The sequence below is a fragment of the Cydia amplana genome, chromosome 2 (genome assembly GCF_948474715.1).
Source record: "Cydia amplana chromosome 2, ilCydAmpl1.1, whole genome shotgun sequence".
Lineage (NCBI taxonomy): Eukaryota > Metazoa > Arthropoda > Insecta > Lepidoptera > Tortricidae > Cydia > Cydia amplana.
In genome coordinates, this window is record NC_086070.1 from 18,859,901 (window position 1) to 18,885,802 (window position 25,902).

Genomic DNA, 25,902 nt, shown 5'->3' on the forward strand with positions numbered 1-25,902 from the left:
TATTTACATACAAAGATCAGAAGTTTACATTGTTGTTTATACAAAAAAATACAATACTAATATTTACAGGAGAAATTAAAATATTTACCACCGTAAATAAATATCATCATATTTCGGTAAATATATTTAGCATTTGGATAGTTATTGTACAACAATATATATACTCTATTCTAATCATTCATTATTATTCGATCTAAAGAATAAAGTTGATTTTAATTTTATGTTACATATTTATATCAAACATATGGGTCTAAATAGAGGTTATACGTTTGTTATGATACAATTTAAAATATGAAGAATACTCTTTATACAAAAAACTATCTATCTAGTAACTGATAGTAACAACTACATACAGTCTCAGTCAAAAGCTTTGTTTACCCAAGAAAGTCCACACTGAATATAGAGAGCTCTGCGGGGCTTATAAGTCCAGCAAATTTCAGTCGTTCGCCGAGCGCGGGCGAGTTGACTACTTTAGACCAACCAGTATAAGAATGGTCTCTAATTAAGCAGAGTTGTTTCGGATCTTGAGATCACGTTATTGGTTCGCCCAGTAATTGACTTGCCCGAGCTAGCGGAATACTTAAGAATTAACAGCCAGCACACACTACATGAGCGTTAGGAAATGGCGCTGCGAGTTTTTCTTCGACCGACATATTCTTGACACATTAACTCGATTCATTAGATTTATCTGCAGTAAGAAATCCGATGTACAATCACGCGTGTGGAATGGCTTTAGGCACTACTGCATCAGGTCGGTTCCAGCGGCGAAGGGGCCTCCTTGGACTTCTCGTGCGGGCTGCCGTCCATGTCGCCGCTGTTCCCGCTGTGCACCGCCACCGACGTCAGCGGCACCTGTTGTTCAACATTAAATATAAACCGTGTATTCGGCTGACACAGCTAGCGCCGCAACTTTTGTGGCGACCAAATTCTAGGTACCTACCTACTTAAGACGGATGTTACATTTAATGCGGATCCGCACGCCGCTCCGGTGTGCGAGCGGTACATTGCTATATACTCGTACGTGCAAAGCGCTGTTTTGCTTACACACCGGTACGACGTAGTTATGTACATATATTATATGTAAGTATATGTATTACTATCAATCAGCGTGAAAACCGCGTAAGATCGACTCTGGTACTGTAATATTTATATCGTGTCTGAGAATTGCGCATTTACTAACTAAACATCTATACTATTCTATACGATAAAACCTTTTTTTTTGATACAGTGCTCTCATAATTTGTTCTTGTTTCCGTGGAGTAAAATTTCCAATTAGAGGTCTTTCTTTTAATAAGGAATTTGATATTTTCAGTCTGCATTTTAGCTACGTGATTTTAAAGAAAGATATTCATACATTTTAAAGCAAGTTTGTCGACTAGAATAATTTTAGTTTTGGAAGATTGAGTCAACATTGACGAGTGTTAACTGACAGTCCTGAACAAACGTACCTTTAGGGTAATCAGCGGTTGTTAGAGTAATACTGTATTAAGTGTAGGTACCTATAACTTGATTATTATAAGGAATTAAATGTTAATATTGTGGCAGATAAATTTATTCTACTTGCAACAAACCATATAAATAGCAGTGCGTCATACCGCAGGTCGGGTTGCAGCATAAAGACGGCGGCCGCTAGCGTCGACACTGACACATTCTTATCTTAACTGCTGGAGCAAGATAGTAGCAGCTACATACCATAGACACAGCAGTGCAGGTGTGCATGTCGGAGTGGCGCGGCGGCGGGGACAGCGACGCGTCGTACCGCAGGTCGAGTTGTAGCATAAAGACAGCAGCCGCTAGCGTCGACATTGACACGGACAACTGCGCGCCCGCCACGCCTATACACGTACTGCTGCCGCATCTGGTACAGTAAACCTATTGTATATTTAAAAGTTTCACAGACTGAAAAAGAGCCAACATTCGATTACGACAGGTAGCTAACAGGACTCAGACGTCGTTTTCAATTTTTGAAAAGGCTTCACATTTAGGATTAGTACCCGTGTGTATGGTAAACATCACATCTTAACTTAACAACAACAGACTAGGGACAGAATTCCCGAGACTAACTGGGAACTTTATTAAATTATACAACGGGACTTAATCGCGTATCTAATCCGTATCAGTCACCTGGCGTTTACAAAATTGATTGCAGTTGTGGTAGTTCCTATATCGGAGAAACAAAGCGCACAATAGCAGAAAGAGTTAAGAGTGCTATTACATTTCGGGGATGAGCGAGTTTAGGTATTTTACGCGCTGCGGCAGGCCCCGCGATCTCAGGTCGCCGAACCCTTCCACCGCATTTTCCCTCGGTCGCACTACAATGATGGATTAAACATTCTTGATCCGAACGTGAAGCACATTGAAATCAATCATAACAACACTAACTGTACTTTAATATCAAAGTCCTAAAAATGTTATTTGGTACGAAAATACTAAATCCAGTGCAAATATACATACTTATGTAGGTCATTATTACTAGAAAGAAATTATACGTACTTACTTAGGTACTCGCTTATTTTCATTTTTCGTCATTGCATATGGTATAGCCGGTATAGGTTGTATAGTGAAACTATTTTAGCTATATAATAAAACCTTTAATTTGTATCTTTAGTTTAGAAACGAGCTGATACTAAGCATCTGATGATGAAGCCTGATGATGATGATGAAGGTGGTTACGGATACCAATCAACCATGTAGTAACATGATTAGGCTCGTTTGATTCGTCTCAACAAGATCTTTGGCACTAGGTGACACTCAGGGTCTGATAATGGAGCTGGAAGATGGCCACTGGTACCAGTCAACTATGCAATTAAACCACTTCGTGTTTGAGCTCGTTTGATTCGTCTCAACAAGATCTTTGGCACTAGGTGATACTCAGGGTCTGATGATGGAGCTGGAAGGTGGTCACCGGTACCATTCAACCATGCAACTAAACCACTTCGTGTTTGGGCTCGTTTGATTCATTTCAACAAGATTTTTGACACAAGATATGACTCAGGGTCTGATGATGGAGCTGGAAGGTGGTCACCGGTACCAGTCAACCATGCAACTAAACCACTTCGTGTTTGAGCTCGTTTGATTCGTTTCAACAAGATCTTGGACACTAGGTGATATTCAGGGTCTGATGATGGAGCTGGAAGGTGGTCACCGGTACCAGTAAACTATGAAACTAAACCACTTCGTGCTTGGGCTCGTTTTATTCATTTCAACAAGATCTTTGACACAAGATAGGACTCAGGGTCTGATGATGAAGCTGGAAGGTGGTCACCGGTACCAGTCAACCATGCAACTAAACCACTTCGTGTTTGAGCTCGTTTGATTCGTCTCAACAAGATCTTTGACACTAGGTGATACTCAGGGTCTGATGATGGAGCTGGAAGGTGGTCACCGGTACCAGTCAACCATGCAACTAAACCACTTCGTGTTTATGCTCGTTTGATTCGTCTCAACAAGATCTTGGACACTAGGTGATACTCAGGGTCTGATGATGGAGCTGAATGGTGGTCACCGGTACCAGTCAACCATGCAACTAAACCACTTCGTATCTGGGATGACAACCTTCCAGCTGCACATCAGACCCTGTGAGTACTATGATGTGTCAAAGATCTTGTTGAAACAAATCAAACGAGCCCAAACACGAAGTGGTTTAGTTGCATGATTGACTGGTACCAGTGACCACCTTCCAGCTCCATCATCAGACCCTCAGTACTATCTTGTGTCAAAGATCTCGTTGAGAGGAATCAAACGAGCCCAAACACGAAGTGGTTTAGTTGCGTGGTTGACTGGTACCGGTGCCAACCTTCCAGCTCCATCATCAGACCCTCAGTACTATATTGTGTCAAAGATCTTGTTGAGACGAATCAAACGAGCCGAAACACGAAGTGGTTTAGTGGCATGGTTGACTGGTACCGTTGACCACCTTCCAGCTTCATCATCAGACCCTGAGTTCTATGTTGTGTCAAAGATCTCGTTGAGAGGAATCAAACGAGCCCAAACACGAAGTGGATTAGTTGCATGGTTGACTGGTACTGGTGACCACCGTCCAGCTCCATCATCAGACCCTCAGTACTATCTTGTGTCAAAGATCTTGTTGAGAGGAATCAAACGAGCCCAAACACGAAGTGGTTTAGTTGCGTGGTTGACTGGTACCGGTGACCACCTTCCAGCTCCATCATCAGACCCTCAGTACTATCTTGTGTCAAATATCTTGTTCAGACAAATCAAACGAGCCCAAACACGAAGTGGTTTAGTTGCATGGTTGACTGGTACCGTTGACCACCTTCCAGCTCCATCATCAGACCCTCAGTACTATCTTGTGTCAAAGACCTCGTTGAGAGGAATCAAACGAGCCCAAACACGAAGTGGTTTAGTTGCGTGGTTAACTGGTACCGGTGCCAACCTTCCAGCTCCATCATCAGACCCTCAGTACTATCTTGTGTCAAAGATCTTGTTGAGACGAATCAAACGAGCCGAAACACGAAGTGGTTTAGTGGCATGGTTGACTGGTACCGTTGACCACCTTCCAGCTTCATCATCAGACCCTGAGTTCTATCTTGTGTCAAAGATCTCGTTGAGAGGAATCAAACGAGCCCAAACACGAAGTGGATTAGTTGCATGGTTGACTGGTACTGGTGACCACCTTCCAGCTTCATCATCAGACACTGAGTTCTATCTTGTGTCAAAGATCTCGTTGAGAGGAATCAAACGAGCCCAAACACGAAGTGGTTTAGTTGCATGGTTGACTGGTACTGGTGACCACCTTCCAGCTCCATCATCAGACCCTCAGTACTATCTTGTGTCAAAGATCTTGTTGAGACGAATCAAACGAGCCGAAACACGAAGTGGTTTAGTTGCATGGTTGACTGGTACCGTTGACCACCTTCCAGCTTCATCATCAGACCCGGAGTTCTATCTTGTGTCAAAGATCTCGTTGAGAGGAATCAAACGAGCCCAAACACGAAGTGGTTTAGTTGCGTGGTTGACTGGTACCGGTGACCACCTTCCAGCTCCATCATCAGACCCTGAGTCCTATCTTGTGACAAAGATCTTGTTGAGACGAATCAAACGAGCCGAAACACGAAGTGGTTTAGTTGCATGGTTGACTGGTACCGTTGACCACCTTCCAGCTCCATCATCAGACCCTCAGTACTATCTTGTGTCAAAGATCTCGTTGAGAGGAATCAAACGAGCCCAAACACGAAGTGGTTTAGTTGCGTGGTTGACTGGTACCGGTGCCAACCTTCCAGCTCCATCATCAGACCCTCAGTACTATCTTGTGTCAAAGATCTTGTTGAGACGAATCAAACGAGCCGAAACACGAAGTGGTTTAGTTGCATGGTTGACTGGTACCATTGACCACCTTCCAACTCCATCATCAGACCCTGAGTCCTATCTTGTGACAAAGATCTTGTTGAGACGAATCAAACGAGCCGAAACACGAAGTGGTTTAGTTGCATGGTTGACTGGTACCGTTGACCACCTTCCAGCTTCATCATCAGACCCTGAGTTCTATCTTGTGTCAAAGATCTCGTTGAGAGGAATCAAACGAGCCCAAACACGAAGTGGTTTAGTTGCGTGGTTGACTGGTACCGGTGCCAACCTTCCAGCTCCATCATCAGACCCTCAGTACTATCTTGTGTCAAAGATCTTGTTGAGACGAATCAAACGAGCCGAAACACGAAGTGGTTTAGTTGCATGGTTGACTGGTACCATTGACCACCTTCCAACTCCATCATCAGACCCTGAGTTCTATCTTGTGTCAAAGATCTCGTTGAGAGGAATCAAACGAGCCCAAACACGAAGTGGTTTAGTTGCGTGGTTGACTGGTACCGGTGCCAACCTTCCAGCTCCATCATCAGACCCTCAGTACTATCTTGTGTCAAATATCTTGTTGAGACAAATCAAACGAGCCCAAACACGAAGTGGTTTAGTTGCATGGTTGACTGGTACTGGTGACCACCTTCCAGCTCCATCATCAGACCCTCAGTACTATCTTGTGTCAAAGATCTTGTTGAGACGAATCAAACGAGCCCAAACACGAAGTGGTTTAGTTGCGTGGTTGACTGGTACCGGTGCCAACCTTCCAGCTCCATCATCAGACCCTCAGTACTATCTTGTGTCAAAGATCTTGTTGAGACGAATCAAACGAGCCGAAACACGAAGTGGTTTAGTTGCATGGTTGACTGGTACCGTTGACCACCTTCCAGCTCCATCATCAGACCCTGAGTTCTATCTTGTGTCAAAGATCTCGTTGAGAGGAATCAAACGAGCCCAAACACGAAGTGGTTTAGTTGCGTGGTTGACTGGTACCGGTGACCACCTTCCAGCTCCATCATCAGACCCTCAGTACTATCTTGTGTCAAATATCTTGTTGAGACAAATCAAACGAGCCCAAACACGAAGTGGTTTAGTTGCATGGTTGACTGGTACTGGTGACCACCTTCCAGCTCCATCATCAGACCCTCAGTACTATCTTGTGTCAAAGATCTTGTTGAGACGAATCAAACGAGCCCAAACACGAAGTGGTTTAGTTGCGTGGTTGACTGGTACCGGTGCCAACCTTCCAGCTCCATCATCAGACCCTCAGTACTATCTTGTGTCAAAGATCTTGTTGAGAGGAATCAAACGAGCCGAAACACGAAGTGGTTTAGTTGCATGGTTGACTGGTACCGTTGACCACCTTCCAGCTTCATCATCAGACCCTGAGTCCTATCTTGTGTCAAAGATCTTGTTGAGACGAATCAAACGAGCCGAAACACGAAGTGGTTTAGTTGCATGGTTGATTGGTACCGGTGACCACCTCCCAGCTCCATCATCAGACCTATATATTCTGATTCTGACATGTCATCGAAAGCATTTGTATTCAGCCATTTTTTAATTTAGTACCTATAAAATATCAGATCATTTCAAATATCTTTAATGCTGTCCGGTAGTTACATACTATACTATAAAACCAAATACACAGTACTAGGATCAAAGTTTCTCAGTCGCCGTATACACGCACTGTCACGCACACAGTATAGCATTTTACACGGCGCCTGCCGCACACAATGATAAAAAACCTCGTCGTGGCCGTTGAAAACGTGCGGAGCCGACCGACACACGTCCTACCTCTACAAGCTCTGCCGCGGCACTGAGCTCACGACCGCGCGTCATCGGTAATATTAGAGTCGTTTTCAAAAAATTGCCAAAAAATTATAGTAGAATTTCATAAACACTAATGTATACCATCAGTATAAGCAAACGCTGTAGATTGCTTGAGTATGAAAATGACTTCGATATTAAGTAGAATTTCGTAGGAATTGACACTTGTTTCGGAGAGAAAATTGAGTTTGTTTTTCTTCGATTTTCTCTTTCTCAAAGGTATTTAGGAAAAATGTCAAAAGTAATTCCTAATGTACAGGGTATTAGTAATACAAAATAGCCACCTTTACCAGAGTAAACTTCTCAACATTTACAAATACGAGCTCACAATTTAGTGCTTCACGTGGTTTTTCGGAAACAACCATCAGAAAAAAAATCATTACTAATTTAATAAGCCCTTTTTCCAATATTTAAAAAGTAATTCCTAAAGATAAGAAGACGCTTTTACCGTAACAAGTACTCATTGTTTCTAATAATGACCCTAAAGTACTGAATGTCATCGAGGAATATCATCAATTTTGCATTATTTTGACTTTTCTTGTTGGAGCGCTCTTATTGCAGCTGTCAAAAATCGTCAGGTGAACAAGTCTGCCGTGGCTGAGCATTTACTGGAGTCAGGACCAAACCACTGGATTGAGCTGCATAACCCTAAAATCCTGTCCACGGATCGTCATTTCTACAGCAGGAAAGTACGGGAAGCCATTGAAATCAAAAAACATAGTAATTTCAATCGGTACGAGGGTTTCAAGATCTCATCCACATGGAATCCAGTCATTAGTAAATGTAAGCGTAAACGAATATTGACAGTCGATAAATCGAATATCGTTAGTGTTGTGTGTCGACAGAGTGACATCCCTAGTGCGCAAAACGTTCAAGCGGATAGACAAGACCAAGTGCGGGTAGTTCGAAAAACTCGCGCGGTTAGACGATGCTGATGTCAACTTAAGCCAGTCTTCTCCGAGACCACGGGGACAACGCCGTCCTCGAAACGTCGGAGGTAAATCTTAAAACTTAGATACGCGATTAAGTCCCGTTGTATAATTTAATAATGTGTAAATATCGTGAAAGTTTAAATGAGTGTTGTGTAACTGGGAACTTGAAAGACAAATTAGGATCTACATCTCTGTTTTTACCCACGCACTTTACAACTGGCCCAGGGTCTGCCTAATCCCCAGCCATGGTAGATAGTAAAGCTCGTTGGCAAATTAAATGTAATATAAATGTTTGTATTACTGTAACTGAAACCACTTAGCTTTACGCTGAAACACAGCTACTCAATTAGACAAATTGTGCTTCAATAGGTATCTATTAGGTATTTGATTAGGTTTTCATTTGTAACAGGACGGCTTTTTTGGGCTTTTTTTTTTAAATTATTGATCTTATTAAATTTAATTGAATGTTAGTTTGGATCCTTTTGGAATCTATTTGTTATTTAATTGTAGATAAATACCTAATGACTATTTTTGTCTCCTAAAAATAATGGTCGATTAATCTAGATAAGTAGGCACGTCGCATTTTGGTATAAATAGTATTAGTAGAGTATTTTTCGTGGGTAAAATGTTTAGTAGTTAACAGTTTCTATCCAATCTGTTACTTTTGACAACCTTATTTACATTTTCTCAAATGTATGTTTATTACCCATGTCTATTCGATTTAACAAAGAAACAAATACATCTGTCGGCTTATTCGAACAGAGCATTCGATTGGAATTGTCCATCAAGCCAAACAATTTACGAATAAACCGTAGAAATGCGATCCAATCGTCTATAAATAAAGGAACCGCCTCGCCTCGCCTGCGCTCGCGTAAACAATGCGTGGCCTCTCGACAATGAGCCATTAACCGGAGTGCTCTTTCTTGTTTTGAGAATTATTATTGCTTTAAATTGTTTAATTGATCATTCGAAGTACTATCATGTCGTTGTTATAAAGTTTACAGTCTTTTTTTAATTATAAATGGGCTTACTCATGGCCACAGACTAGCTGAGGCGAAGACGTGGCCTACGATGGAGCGAGCCTGCCCAGAAGGTGCCTGTTCACCCTTGATTTGAAGGCTGCCGGGTTATATGAGCCCGGAAATATAGACGCCGGCAAGGATTCCATTTTCCAGTTTACAATCTAGGCATTAATTATTATCGTGTTTCACTTTAAAACCGTTGCAACGTTAATAACGTTTTAGTTTTACGCATCGCGTTTGCGCTCCGTAGCGAACGAAATGCAACTGTCTCTGTCGCACTAATATGGGACAGGAAATCAAACTCAATCAATGATAGAGCATGGAGAGAAATGACTACGCTACGCTACGGAGCGTTAACGATTGGCACGTTGGCTAGGCACCCTGGTATTACCTACTTAATGCAAATTGTGAGTGTTGTAAGACAATGACTTGAATTTTGACAACCCTAAATAGCCAAAAGGGATACTGCCATACATGATTCGTCCCTGAATCGCTGTCAAACTTCGGTTTTATAGGAAGTTTCCTTTCTGTATTTACGGTAGTCTTTTTTTTTTCGCGGCGACGGGTTGAGTATATTTCTGGTACTTACCCGATATTCAAGAGCGATCTGATACAGAAGGCCAGCATGGCAATGTGTGCTGCTAGAGCTGCCGTCCACAACAGCGTAAGAGGCACGGCAGCGCAGGGCGAGGGTCCCAGCGCGCGCCACGGGGTGCCCCACGCGCGCGGCGCGCCCGCCCGCGAATAAGGCCAGCCGCCAAAACCGCGGCTGTAGTACACTGAAGTTGCTGCAAGATGAACAGGATCTTATTACTACTATATTGGTTTATAATTTGATTTATCAATAGACAACTTAGGCCCACTTGCACCATTCCACTAACCCGGGTTTAAGCGATTAAACCGTTAACCCAGTGTCAAATTGTACTGGTAAGCATGGTAACTCCAGGTTTAACCGGTTAACCCCGGGTTACTAAATGGTGCAAGTGGCCCTTAATGGCCTAGTCGTACGCCTAGGAGTGTAGTAATTTGGCGCAAAATACAACCTACATACTCGTATTTCTACGGCGGATTCAAAATCACCCATAGTAACGATATGGTGCGGTCATGGACTATAATTTTTCAGCTGTTTACAGTTCAAGCTAATTGGAGTGTGCAATTTTTATTGTATGACTTGTTTTATGGTGGACTGACGTGACGTGAAAAAAAAGCGGCCAAGTGCGAGTCGGACTCGCCCATGAAGGGTTCCGTATTTAGGCGATTTATGACGTATAAAAAAAAAACTACTTACTAGATCTCGTTCAAACCAATTTTCGGTGGAAGTTTACATGGTAATGTACATCATATATTTTTTTTAGTTTTATCATTCTCTTATTTTAGAAGTTACAGGGGGGGGGGGACACACATTTTACCACTTTGGAAGTGTCTCTCGCGCAAACTATTCAGTTTAGAAAAAAATGATATTAGAAACCTCAATATCATTTTTGAAGACCTATCCATAGATACCCCACACGTATGGGTTTGATGAAAAAAAAAATTTTGAGTTTCAGCTCGAAGTATGGGGAACCCCAAAAATTTATTGTTTTTTTCTATTTTTGTGTCAAAATCTTAATGCGGTTCACAGAATACATCTACTTACCAAGTTTCAACAGTATAGTTCTTATAGTTTCGGAGAAAAGTGGCTGTGACATACGGACGGACAGACAGACGGACAGACGGACAGACGGACAGACGGACAGACAGACAGACATGACGAATCTATAAGGGTTCCGTTTTTTGCCATTTGGCTACGGAACCCTAAAAATAGCCGTAGATATTCTAGATACCTACCTATCCATCACATTACATTATAAACGGTTTAAGCAATATAGGGACCGTGCGCGTTGGAGGGTCAGCCATCTTGTGGCCCGAATCGTAACCATAAACAAGTACATTGACACTTCACCTACGTACGTTTTCTTGTGCATAGCAGGTTCTGCCATCTTGTAGGTTACTTTGGAAACAAAAACATTACACCTCGCGCCAAAAATCTGACGTCTCCTGTGGTGCCCCCTACAGTTTATGCACGTTCCCTATACGAAAACCACCCGCGTCACAAATTATAAAGTTTTTGTAATGAGAATAATATGTTTGACAAGTTTTATCACGCCAATTATAACTACTTAATTAATTAGTTATAAACAAATGTGATTTGTCTTCTGCTTACACACTATAATCATCACAACAGTGTTAAACCTGACTATGATGCCATCCAATTAATTAAAACCTTATGAAATGGCCCTCAACCGCCGGGAGGCCTTTTTACAGCCACGCAAGACTTTCTACAAATTCAGGGCGCTCGTAAAACCTCACCAACGGACGGCGATAAAGTAATACCAGATTTCAGATAAAAAGGGAAATGTGGCTCAATTCGAGTTAGGTTTTTGACAGCTCGTGACATTGCTCATAATACGACATTACTCACACACACTTAAAATTTATGCGACGGTACAGATGCCAACGGAAAAATGCTACATTTATCATGCTCTGAAAGTGTCTCATACATATGTTAAGTAGGTTGAAAGTGATACATTTCTGTCCTGGTAACCCAGGGCGTTTCATGCATTTTCCAAGTTACGTTTTTTTCATTTTTCTACGTTTTGCAACAAAAAATCGGTAATTTGAGTCACGAAATCCATGTACCGATGTCATAAGTTTTTTTTTATGAAGTGCAAGCAACTTTGAATTAGACATTCCTACTGACGCGCGCGAGCACATAGATAATTATCACATTCCCTTTTCATGTTATTCGAATGGATACAAAAACGGAACGTTCTACTATCTGGACCTAGTAGTTAAACTCTTTAAATTTTTTCTTTAAATAAAAGTATACCGTCGTTGAGTACCTAATAGTTATCTGTTTCCTGTACTTTATCTTTATTGATCGGATCGGCCAACTTTAGCGACTTTGTGCTTCTTGCCTAGTGGTCTAATAAGTGATATGTAGAATGAAATTAATTCAATATTTTGAAAGCTTTATAATTATAAACAAAGGGCACTCATTCAGGTATCTTAATGAGTGCCCTTTGTTTATAATTATAAAGCTCGTCGAGACTGCTTTTTAGCAAGTCGGCCTGCCAGTAAATTTTTCCTGGGCCACGTCAAAACTAGCTTGGAGAATTATGACGTTGTGTCAGTAAAATATATATAGCCCTAAATAATGCTAAAAAATTTGCGAAAGATATTAATGATGTTACTTGCTCGTTTATATTGAAATTTAAAGCATCGTTACATGTAATAAAGTTGTGTTTACCATGAAACGGTACAATAAGAGAGAAATTAGAGGCCGCAAGTTATTATGTGTAAGGAAGCAATTATCCTTGGTAAAACATTTAATTTAAAAAGTCGTTTTGTAGAATTCAGTAACAGAATTATGGGTGCGTAGGCCGTGGATTTAAACGCCAATGTACCAATGAGTTTTTTTTTTAACTTTTATGCCTATTGATTCAGTGCTTTCGCTAATTCTTCGAAAGCAGATGTAACTAATATTTAATATGTAACTAGGAAATCCGTAAGATTGATAAGAGCTTAATTGGATAAATAGTAAGAAGTTAGTCACGCATTAACTAATAATGAGATTAATGAGTGACGTGACCCTACACTCTACCTAACAATTTTCAGCCGGCCCGTTTCCCCGCTACTATAACACTGATATTGGACACGTTCTGAATAGTGTCTTGTAGTGGTTACCTGCCGCCAGCACTGTGATGCCCCCCGCCGGTACACCGAGCCCGAGCTTGACCTGCTGTCTCTCCTCCAACCAGCCTACTGCTCCCACCACTATTCCACCGATACCGCACACACCTGAACAGTGTCTTGTAGTGGTTACCTGCCGCCAGCACTGTGATGCCCCCCGCCGGTACACCGAGCCCGAGCTTGACCTGCTGTCTCTCCTCCAACCAGCCTACTGCTCCCACCACTATTCCACCGATACCGCACACACCTGAACAGTGTCTTGTAGTGGTTACCTGCCGCCAGCACTGTGATGCCCCCCGCCGGTACACCGAGCCCGAGCTCGACCTGCTGTCTCTCCTCCAACCAGCCTACTGCTCCCACCACTATTCCGCCGATACCGCACACGATCTAAACAAAAGACCTTTATTATAAAGACGATTGTTTCAACCTTCTTTGTGGGCGAATAAGAGATTTTATTATTTATAAAATAGGGTTACAAACCGTTGCGGGGTCAATTTATTATTATTGCTTTATTCTGAAGTGCCAGCAAAAGTTTGACCTCGAGATCTGTAATATTACATTTGCTGGCACTTCAGAATACAGCTTTGCGCTCAGTGGGTGATGGTAATGTAATAGTGCAGAAAAATGTTATTTTATTTGCAGAGCTTGCAGATGTATTCTGCGCCGCTCTTCGCCCGAACTTACTGCTGCTGCTTACTAGTACCTAACTAAATAATATTGGAAGTGCTGTACCTGCAGTACCCGCACCCGCAGAGCAATGGCGAAGGGATAGAGCTGCAGGCCGCCGCTGAGTGGATCATCTTCGCCCTTCGACGCGCCACTCACCGCGCTACACACTGATTGCTTGCGCGACCACATCACCGCTTGCGGAAACACTATAAGAAAAAAATGGTAGATAAATACCTAACTAGAGAACCATTTCATATATTTTGATCGCCATTTTGCAGGGTAAAATGCCTACGCAACTGCCAAAATAATTTCTCAAGGGACCCATTTTTCTTCAAGCGGACTGCGCGCGAAAAATGTAGGTACTTATAATGAAAATATATATCTGCTCTTAACTTCCATAAATTCAGTTTTCCTGTTTCAGCACTTCTAGCAGTCATCCGTATAATGATAAAAATTAAATTAATTAAGCTGCATCACAGCTTAGTAAGTAATGGGACAGAGATTGTTCTCTAAACTTATGAATATTTTCACACGACTAAGGGAAGGCTCTAGAGTCGGACCAAAAAAAGTCTGCAGCGGATTAGATAGCCCACGCAGTGCAAGTGTTGTTTATAAGTCATATATATAAATGCAAGTGTCCTGACTGACTGACTGACTGACTGATTCATCAACGCAGAGCCGAAACTACAAAAGCTAGAAAGTTGAAATTTGCACACTAGGTTGCATTTGTAAAGTGTACAAGAGATAAGAAGCGATTTTGAAAAATTCAACCCCTAAGGGGGTTAAAAAGGGGATGAAAGGTTGTATGGGGTTCAAGTTTTAGTTTAAGCTAGGAATTTGAAACTTTGTGAAAATGTATTATATTAAAAAACAAGAAAACTAATTTCAGCGTTTTCGAAAATTCATCCCCCAAGGTGGTGAAAAAGGGGTTGAAAGTTTGTATGGAGATCAAATATTTTTGTGAGTGTGGGACGTGAAACTTTGTATATGGGTATGTTATTATAAGACAGTAAAAGTGATTTCAGCGTTTTTGAAAATTCATCCCCTAACAGGGTTAAAAAGGGGTTGAAAGTTTGAATCCATTACAAATGCTTTGAAACTTCTTAGAAAGGCATAATAGCCGATTACAACAAACAGTAATTGCGACGTTTTAGGAAATTCAACCCCTAAGCGGGTAAAAAAGGGGATGAAACTTTGTCTTGGGGTGCAAATTTTATTTTAAGCTAGGACCTTGAAACTTCGCAAAAAGGTATGAAATTAAAAAACAACAAAACTAATTTCAGTGATTTTAAAAATTCATCCCCCGAGGTGGTGAAAAAGGGGTTGAAAGTTTGTACGGAGATCAAATATTTTTGAGAGTGCGGGACTTAAATCTTTGAGCCATATTATTAGAACACAAGAAAACTAATTTCAGCGTTTTTAAAAATTCATCCCATAACAGGGTTAAAAAGGGGTAGAAAGATTGTATAGGTTATAATTTTATTTAAAGCTAGGAACTTGAAGCTTTGTAAAAAGGTAAAGGTAAAGAAAACTAATTTCAGAGTCTTTGATAATTCATCCCCCAAGGTGGTGAAGGGGGTCAAAAATTTGTATGGAACCCAAATATTTATTTGAGTGCGGGATTTGAATCGTTGTATAAAGGCATATTATTACAATACAAGAAAAGTAATTTCAGCGTTTTTAAAAATTCATCCCCTAAAAGTTTAAACAGGGGTTGAGAGTTGGTAGAGGGTTCAAATTTTATTTAAAGCTAGGAACTTCAAACTTCGTAAATAGGTAGTTAGGTAGTAGGTTTTATTAAATAGTGGACTTGAAAATCTTCTGGGGGTTGACAGAGATTATATCGAGAACAATTTTATTCAGAATTCGTAGCCAGGTTGTGAAAGACAAATCTCATGCGTTGTATAATAATTAACAAATGATTAACCGTCCCTACTGCTATTTTTTGCTGCATAATGTTCTAAAGTTCTAAACTAATGTAGAATGTATAACCACCAATATACAAATCCACGCGTACGAAGTCGCGGGCAACAGCTAGTAAGTCATAATTTCATAGAAGTTTGACGTTTAAAATAACACTTGCACTGCGTAGCTATCAAATCCGCTGCAGACTTTTCTTGGTCTGACTCTATGAAGAAAGACCTATATATAGGTATGGATGATATCGATGTGGGTGTGTTTGTGTTCCACCGTAGCAACAAAACTACTGAGCCGATTTTGACTAGTGCGGTGTCAAACGGTAATGTATAACGCGGTTAAGGCTACATTTTCACCAACTTTGAAAAAGTTTTTTACGAAAATTCGTCATCGCGTAAATGTTTTTCGAAGTTTTACAGTACGATACAACCCGGTTATTTAAGACATTTAAGTGACTATATTGTATTGTACAGTCAGCATCAATAAAGATGAAGAAATGTTTTCGTTAGAGGATCGGAAATCGAACTACTTACTTACATTTATAATAAGTCGGTTTGTACGGAACCCTCGGTGCTTTGCTTTACAAACTGTCCAGTGAATTTCCACCAATTCAAAGGATAATTCAATTTGACCAGACGATATAAACGGGGTTTGGGATACATTATTATTCATCCCCGCCGTTATTGGCGCTCCCAACCGGCAATTCGATTTGATTTGGCTTTAATGACTAGAGGTCAAAATGAATTTGTTTTACTGGTAAATCGTTACATCTAAATATATAAAACAAATGAGATAAAAAAATTGGGTCATTATTTAGCATCAGGATTGAATACAAGAACACTAGGATCTGTGAAAATCAGGTCTTCAATATATTTTTTTAACAAGCTTTTATTAGGTCGACCTGTATGTAACTATGTAATGGAATCTAAGGTAACTAATTTAACCATCTTCCAAGGATCGTAGCGTCATGAAAATTGGCAGCTGTATGTAGTTCTGATGACAATACAATAATATGGTACTGTCGAACTGATCTGATGATGGAGACAGGAGGTGGCCATAGGAACTCTGTGATGAAACAACGCAACCTAATTGTGTTAGGGGTTTTTAGAATTGTTTCGATGAGTATTAGTTGTCTGTCGTAAGAAAAGTACAGTCAGCGATAAAAGCTTGTACCAAAAATTAAATTTTTGCCAAAAACTTATTTTAGAAAAAGCTCAGATAACAGCACGTTCAACAGCCGATATTGGAATCATAAACGATAAGCATCAAGTGGAAACATTATGTGTTAAGAGAGATAAAATGGATAACGGAATTTATTTTTAGCCGATCTGATAGGGTGTCACAGTACCTATGTCGCGTCGCCGTGTTGTTAAGCAGGGGTTTGCACGACGGATTCGAAATGTATAGGAATATCCGCAGATCCGGATCCAGATCCGGATAATTTCATACATTTCGGATCCGGATTGTAAACCCTAGCAGGGACTCATTACGAACCACATTGCGTGGCATATGCCCCCCATAAACATAACGAGGCCGATTTTTGAATTTCGATTGCTCGATTTCGCCACTCGAAATTCGGTGGAAAACGGCGAAATGATAATTTTTGAAATACGAGCCATAGAAATTGGGAATCTAGTGGTATTGACCACTCGATTTCAATTCTATTAGTAGAATTTAGATGCCTAGCAGTGGAGATATTATTTAACGAAATACATGAAATCGAGTGGTCGAAATTAAAAAATCGGCCCCCAGGCTATCGTATCTGTCCACTTTTCTCATGCTATCCTGGTCATGGTGACTAGTTGGTAGAAGCTTGCGGTAGGATATCGGAATAATAAGAAAAGTTGAACTTTCGAATAATCTTAATTTGAACGTCTGGACCAAAAGCGCTTTCAACGGAGGTCTCGACTTAAGTTGTCTTATGTAAAGAGTATGAAAAACTTTCAATTTCCGATGGTCGAAGGTTATCCTGACATTGGTTAGCGCGCAATACAATTTAGTTGTTAACCACTGCTACTGCTACACGGTTGACCGACGTTACATAAAACGTAGTGATTATATGTATTCTCTTTGATCATATACAATGGACTATGCGTCTAGAGTTATGACGCGTATGTATTCGAATTCATTTGAAAGACATTACTTATATTTTAGGCATAACGTAAAAATTCAATAATTAAATAGAATAGGCATAATATTCATGTTTTTGATTTATCGGCCCGATTCGAACAATGCTTATCGTGATGCTCTCTATAGAAAACTGAAGTATAAAAACGCCACGGCCCAGACCCGGCCCGTTATAGCGTGAGTTATCCTTTTAAACCCATATCAACGCTTCACAACATCAAAAAGTATTTAGGTAATCGCTCTGCGCATTTAACTTTACAAAAACAGTCTGTTAACTCACATTAAAACTTACTTATGTGTGTCAACTTTGTCGTTAACGGTTAGGACCAGGGGTCGGACAAAAAGTGCGGATGACGTCAAACCACTTATAGGATGATTTCAAATAGTATTTTTGATTTTCATAAACAATTATCACTTATCATTTATCAACCTCTTTATTAAACGATATCGCCACTTGAAATGAGTAAGTACATTTTTGACTGACACATTGTCAATCAGATGAACAATTAATTGACTTCGTTATTGTTTAGGTATTGTATCTTCACGATTATATTTAGCTAAAATTTAGCTATAAAAGTATAATAACATCAAATTATCTTTTTTATTTTTACTAATCTTACCTACTGTTCCCACTTTTGACTATTAAACCTATTTATCTGAGGATCCCACAGACTTGTTCTAAGTGTTCTAACTAATTTCAAATAATTATACCTTATGGTAACAAGTTTCGTGAAATTTATTTTATTCACTACATCACCCTACCACCTGTATTATTAATTCCATGGATTTATTTACGATTATTTTGTTACTTCATTAATACTACTTTGTTACTACATGTCACACGGAAGTTTAAATACAAACTCAAACATCATCCTGTGTGCAAGATAGATATGAGCGCCGATAGGCATTTAGCCGGCGGCGGCGCGCCGGTCAAAATTGGTCGGCGGCGGCGGCGAATCGGCGGCGTGGCCTTGAAACACCTTCGATTAATGAAAAAAGAATTCAAACCAAAATTTTACCGAAAAAACATGTTTTTGCTGTAAGAAAGTTATAAAATAAATGCATTTATTATTTTCAAGGATAATTTATTGAATAATGGTACGAAAAAAAATGATATCGTATAAACTGTGGATAAGCGGTATTGCGCGGCATCAGAGGCGGTCTTAATCTTGGCGAGGCTCTGGCCGGAAGATCTTAGCGAGGCCCTTATCTTTTGTGCTAAGTTAAAAATTGCGGATTGACTGTATCAGAGAAACGTCTTATTGACAGTCCTAAGAAAATCGAGCTTCGTCATTAACCAATATCATAGAAGGTAGCACCCTATAGATCTGGTCTACGCGTGCCTCCGTGAGGGACAAAACGTACGCAATGCGCTATGATTGGTCGAATTTATTTGTTATGGTGGGCAACAAATCAATTCGACCAATCATGCATCTAATTTACGGTGGGGAATAAAAAAAAAGTGAGACTGTGACAAGGACAAATAATAATAGCGCTTTCGCTGCTACTCCTACTGAAAGATACATAAGACTATCCCGTTCTGTCAGTTATCCCCACCACTCATGCCCAATCCAGTTTAATACTAGATTCATGACCAATATCGATTCAACAAAACCGATTTATGTCAAAAAGTGAGGCCCAACACCGAGCTCCATGTAACATCGAAGACTTGATTTCGACGCCTCCCAATGCGAGGCCAGAGGATGAGCTGCAGGTAAGCATACAGCTAAGAATCGAACGCCAAGTGTAAGTTTGGCTGACGGCCGAACGCCTGGAGCGCCGATTGCGGCGCGCTTCTGTGCGAGGCCGAGCTTCAAGAGAGCAGAGCGAGGGCGCAGGCCGATAAAGACAGAAGCCATAGTGTTAAAGATCTGGAGCTTTCCTGCGGGCGTATTCATGCGACGCCAAAACCCGAGTTGCAATGGAGCTAAGATCGGATAAGGACCAATGCTCAACCGTTTTAAAACAGGCCGAAAGTTGAGATCCAAACAGGGCCCAAAAACTTGCAGGTTCAGATAGCGGCTTAATTCCATGCGAGCGATGCAAGGCCAAAGATTGAGCTGCGAGAGAGCAAAGCTTGAAATTTGAACAGTGGCCAAGTTTACCTAATTCAGACCCGATTCCGACGCCCTTCCGTGCGAAGCCAACGGCCGGACGCGGAAACGCTTAATATCTCAAAATTAACCCCATTTTATACCTTTTAAAGACGTTTAACCATGCTTGCAATGGTTAAATTCGCGGATGACGGATGGTTAGCTGGCAAAATTAGTTATGCATTGGATCGGTAATCCAAAGATGTGGGTTCGAGTCTCATGTTAGCCAGAGTTGATCACAGTTAATTTTTTCATTGTGATTGACATATGTCTAGTGTATATATATCTATAAATTGTAATGTGGAACGTTCCACAATAAAAATGGAAGGAAATCAGTATACAGGGTGGATTTTTTTTGGGTCAGTGAGGGCAGCTACCAGATCCCGTGCTGCTACGAGAAAACGGTCTTAGAAGACCTTCCCTCGATTTCAAATTAATGAAGATTGGATTTTACAGATTTTGCAAAAAACATACAGGATGCGAGAAAAAGGTCATTATTGACAAACTTTTTTTTTGATGCCAATCGATCCCATTCCTATTGAGGATCAAAAGCTTGTATGGAAGCAAAAAAAAATTCCGGCTATAAAAGCCACAAATCGAGGAAAACTTTTCCCATACAATTTGTATGAAAATGAAAATTTTTATTTTTCACATGCTATTTTTGTATGCCAATCGATTCCATTCCTATCCAGTATCAATAGTTTCCTAGGGGTCAACTTACGATAATGTACTAAAAAGTCACTGTTTTTTCCAAAATCTGTAAAAGCCAATCTTCATTAATTTTAAATCGAAGGAAGGTCTTCTAAGACCGTTTTCTTGTAGCAGCACGGGATCTGGTAGCTGCCCTCACTGACCCAAAAAGAAAATCCACCGTGTATATATTTATTACAAGCATATTGTTGTTAAAATTGATATTAAATAATTTCGTTTCCCCAAGACTAGTAGCGCGGTTACTAGACAGATAAGTTTGCATTTGCCTTCGATATCTTTGTGATAGCATTGTGTGAAATTGCGCGCAAAGTTTGATATATTGTTTATTCCATTTCTATCTGTGAGTACCTGTAATTGGCTTTGTATTGTTACCTAAATCTGTATAATGTTTTTGTAGCTGTTGGTACTCCTGAAAAATAAAAATAAAAATAAAAAAATAAAAATATCTTTGAATTATATGGGCCTAAAATACCTTTTGAATGCCTATAAACTATTCGAAGTGGCGCCGTTAATGATCTAAACTCGATTAAAAATATATTATCTGATTCCGAAAGTAGTAGTAACTACCAAGGTCACGCCGATGCCACGCCGATAGCGCAGCGTCGGCGGCGGCGGCGCGAAAATTTTGTCGGCGGCGGCGGCGCGCCGGCGCGGCGCTCATAGCTAGTGCAAGATTACGTCATTTTTACGTCATCCGCACTCTTTGTCCGACCCCTGATCATGAATAACACACGACTTACACGACTTGTCATGACATTCCACATGCGCCCGGCAAATCGTTTCAAAGATGGCGAAATAAACTCGCTGCAGAAAAAGGTTCTAAGTTCATTATATCGCAGGTAACCTTCGAGCCCCTGGACCACGACCCCTCAGGCTGGCTGGAGACGACCCTGGCCAGCGTGGGCAGCTCCACCGAGGACTTCTTCAAGAAGAACAAGTCTGGCTTCGGCACCATCATGAGCTTCGTGCTGAACGGCCTCGTGATAGGATATTTTATAGGATGCTTGTATTATTATTTAGAATATAGTAAGTATCGATTTTCTTTCTTACTTAACCTATCTAAATGTCGACCTTCGCAGTCTTCTCATTAGAGCAAAATGAAATACAGTAACCAGGTATAAAGTTTCCGTCAATTCAGTAATCGGTGTTTGCCCTCTGATAGCAAATTTATATGAATTCGCCGTGTGATTTGGTAACGTCTTACATTATAGGCAGGGGTCGGACAAAAAGTGCGGATGACGTCAAACCACTTATAGGATGATTTCAAATAGTATTTTTGATTTTCATAAACAATTATCACTTATCATTTATCAACCTCTTTATTAAACGATATCGCCACTTGAAATGAGTAAGTACAGTTTTGACTGACACATTGTCAATCAGATGAACAATTAATTGACTTCGTTATTGTTTAGGTATTGTATCTTCACGATTATATTTAGCTAAAATTTAGCTATAAAAGTATAATAACATCAAATTATCTTTTTTATTTTTACTAATCTTACCTACTGTTCCCACTTTTGACTATTAAACCTATTTATCTGAGGATCCCACAGACTTGTTCTAAGTGTTCTAACTAATTTCAAATAATTATACCTTATGGTAACAAGTTTCGTGAAATTTATTTTATTCACTACATCACCCTACCACCTGTATTATTAATTCCTTGGATTTATTTACGATTATTTTGTTACTTCATTAATACTACTTTGTTACTACATGTCACACGGAAGTTTAAATACAAACTCAAACATCATCCTGTGTGCAAGATTACGTCATTTTTACGTCATCCGCACTCTTTGTCCGACCCCTGGTTAGGACAATAACCGAGCTAACATCAACGTTAATACTTAGTAGGTAATAGAAAAGTTGGTTATTAAAGAGGGGTTTAACAGGAGTTGTAGAAGTTGTATCGTGATTGTAACTCACATCTAAAATTATTACAAGTTTACTAAGTATTTATTCATTGTAGGGTAACGGCACCAGTGGCCAGCCGGGTACCAGTGGTCAGCCTTTTGAGCCGTTTATTGGTCATAAATATCTGGTATATTCGTTTAAACAAATCGCGAGTACTCAAATAGGAGCTTTGATTCCTTATTGGTTAATACGTCACACGACAGGTGCGGTGAGGGAACGGGGGGAAGAAATATACTCGTTCATACAGGTGCTGTTTGTCGACGAGTGCAATAGTGTCATGTCCGCCATATTTTTTACTGCACGTGGTGTTCTCTTAACAGGCAAGAAAAACTATGTTTTAATGTTAAAAGTTAATGTTTTTGTTAATGATTGGTTTATTTATTAGTGTATCTATTAAATTGCATTATATATGAATGAAAATATCAATTTTTCACTTATAAATTGACGGGGCTGGCCACTGGATAACACTTTTTTCCAAAGAATCCAGTGCCCAGCCCCCCACGGCTGACCTTTGGGTTATTCGTTTATTTTATTATTTTCGAGCCAATGCGACCGTTAGGACCGTTAAATTTACATTTTCAAATTTAGTTAGGCATGCCCTAGTCAATTTAAAGTAAAACCCAGTAGTCAGCCGCATTTGAAATAACGTTTTAATGCGGCTGAGCACTGGGTTTCGCGGATCCAGTACTCAGCCATTGACCTTGCTTGGTACGTCGCCGCCAAAAATATGACCACATTTTTAAACCCTATCTCATTGAAATAAGGTTCAAAAGTGTATACATATTTTTGACGTTAACTATACATAACTATCATTTTGCTTTTTCCTGGTCGGTATCTGACTTTGTTTATTAATGATAATTAGATCTGCATAGACTCGATTAATTATTTTTTACCGAATACCTACTAGGAACGTAATTATATATTACCTGATTTTCCTCATTAATTTTTGATGGATTAATTAATAGAAAATAAATATTGCGATTCCTAGTTTGCAAGAATAATTAAGTACCTATGGCCAACAAATTTCGTGTCATAAGAATTGTATGTACCTATAAGATTTTTTATTTATTAAATAAGTAAACAAGTAGGTAAGTAATACATATGTATATGCAAAAAATTATAAACTAAAATTAAAAACTACAATAACAATAACTAAAATAGTAATAAAAAATAGATATTTGTATAACATCGTTGATTTTGATATATGCAAAAAATTATAAACTAAAATTAAAAACTACAACTAACTACAATAACGATAACAAAAATTATAAAGAAAAAATAAATATTATAATATCGTTGATTTTGATATAAATATTAGTGATTTTGATCTAATTATTATGAATAGTTTATGCAGGCTGAGTACTGGGTACACTGAGGCTGCTTACTGGATTTTGGAGGCTGACTACTGGAGAAAAGTGCCACTTTTTGTTTAAACTTAATTAGAGATATTATAAAGAGGGTTGTTATTTTTTTAAATATTTTGTTTTAAAACTATGATAAACAATTGATCTAACCATGTCATTTGTTTAATTATCCGACTAATCCTGTAGAAATGCCGAACGTTCAAACTTAAAAAAGTCGTTATAAGGCTGACTACTGGTGCCTTTACCCTATGTCAATTAAAATGTTTTACAAAAAAGTATAAAAAGTTATGCACTTCTCCGTACTATTGTTATGCTACAGGGTGGAAACGCCATACATATAGAGAGATAATTAGCCCCGGAAAAAGGTACCTACACAGTTTTCACCAACAAGACATAAGTGGAATTTACAATTCTATACGCTGGTGGCCTATTCAGATAGTTATTTCTTCCAAAGAGCATAGTAAGTATTTATGTTCTGTCCGTTGTAAACAGTGAATTTTCTATAAATTTTCTACTTTTTGAAATGTCACTGTTGTCAGCTGACAGATATTAATATAATAACCACCGAATTACAAACTCACACTGTACATTTTTGTACCTAACTTTGTTAGCTGATAAAAAGGAATCAATTCCGCGGGCGGTTTCATCTCAAAAAGGAAGTTAAACGTATTTCTGGTATATGTATGATGGGTGGTAAATATGATGAAATTTCCGGTATACAGCGCTGTGCTCTGGGTACGAATCGAAGTTACGATGTTTGTACCACAGGCGCGGCGGCGTTGCTGCTTGAACACGGGCACAATAATGAAATGAAATGACATGAAATTTCCCCTGGCGCAGCATTTTACAGCATAGTTATTGAGTATCGGGCCGCTTTCCATTCCCACTACTCATCTATAGTTCGCTTTTTTTTTAGCATTAGAAATAAGGTAAACAATCTTGATGTGTCGTTTAATTGAAAAACACATTTTAAAATAAGTTATATAAGTTACGGCAAATATGTAACAATTATGAATCTAATACGATCATTTATATTCTTCTGCTTTCATAACTCATAAGTAATAGTTTTTGATTTTTAAAAAGCGTTTTTCAATTAAAAGACATGTCAAGATCGCTTACCTTCTTGCAAGTTCTTTCTAATGCTAAAAAAAACGAACTATAGATACTGTATATGAGAATCCCTAGTTCCCTAGTTGTATATGAGAATCCAGAGTTCGTAAAATCAAAAGCAATTTCCAAAAATAAAGGACGTTTAATGAAAAAAGTAAGATTAAAAGAGCTCAAGATAAAATGAAATTAACAGAGAATTGCTCTGCTATTTCAATGGTACTTGGGGAACAGAGCGGGATAAAGGATGGTTCCAGTGAATTTAATATTGGATGGGTTGAGGGTTCGGAGGCAATAGGTACCTACTTTGTACGTTCGAGTAAACAGACATTTATCTTTTTTCCGCTGTGTTCGATTAGGCAGAAACTGGGCAATATACGATTGTTATAATCCTCTCTTTCGTTTTCCAAAGCATTCTCATTATCTCCTACGAACACATACAAAATAATGAATGACGGCTTAATCACTATAGACTTCTCTATTCTAATATTTTCAGTTTCGTCTTCGTAGTATATACCAATTGGAATAATATTTAACATACAATTTCAATTAGCAGCTGTTGAAATAAAATGGACAGCCGAATGAATGTATCTTTTCATAAATTATATGCCTTTTCTGTTATATTATGATATCTAAGTGGACCTTTCTAAGAAGTTTCAGTGTTGCCTATTTATGTATGTACTTATTTAGCAAAACGATTGCAAGGATCTATGAAAATTGTTTGTTCTATATACAATAATCAACGCATAAAATGAAAGAAGCACGGGTGCATACGGACACGCTCACATTATTCTTCCATTAACACGAGTATGCCAATTCATTTTCATACCGGGTGACTTTGACGTGGGTTTCCCATTAGAATTTCATGTTCGCAGACAGCTTTACTTGCCTGCCACAGATATACCTTTTAGAACTCGCTAATGCCATTACTAATTTATAGTAACTACCAGACAATATGTAGGTGGTATTTTTTTTTATTATCCTTACGATTATTTTTATCTATCTCATCTCGAATCTAAACCAAAACTGTCGAAATACGTTTGGTTTGGATTTACTGAATAAGGAAATAGAGTTTATTGTGCCTTTTCAGTTCTAGATTTATTAAAAAAAAATGTAAATAATATAACTATACCTAAATCGCCTTGTTAGTTATTTGAGTGGTTCATTTATG

At 39.3% G+C, this 25,902-nt stretch overlaps 1 protein-coding gene across 1 annotated transcript in view; it reads right to left on the reverse strand.

Moving 5' to 3' along the window:
- Nucleotides 1-472: 472 nt before the first annotated feature.
- LOC134659760 (uncharacterized) overlaps nt 473-25,902 on the reverse strand; it is a 28,071-nt gene continuing 2,641 nt past the window's right edge. The window contains exons 2-6 of the mRNA XM_063515462.1: nt 13,559-13,701; nt 13,099-13,213; nt 9,684-9,882; nt 1,693-1,858; nt 473-852 (exon numbers count right to left, since the gene is read on the reverse strand). Of these exons, the coding sequence (XP_063371532.1) occupies nt 748-852; nt 1,693-1,858; nt 9,684-9,882; nt 13,099-13,213; nt 13,559-13,701 (728 nt within the window). The 3' untranslated portion in view covers nt 473-747. The remainder of the gene's footprint in view (nt 853-1,692; nt 1,859-9,683; nt 9,883-13,098; nt 13,214-13,558; nt 13,702-25,902) is intronic.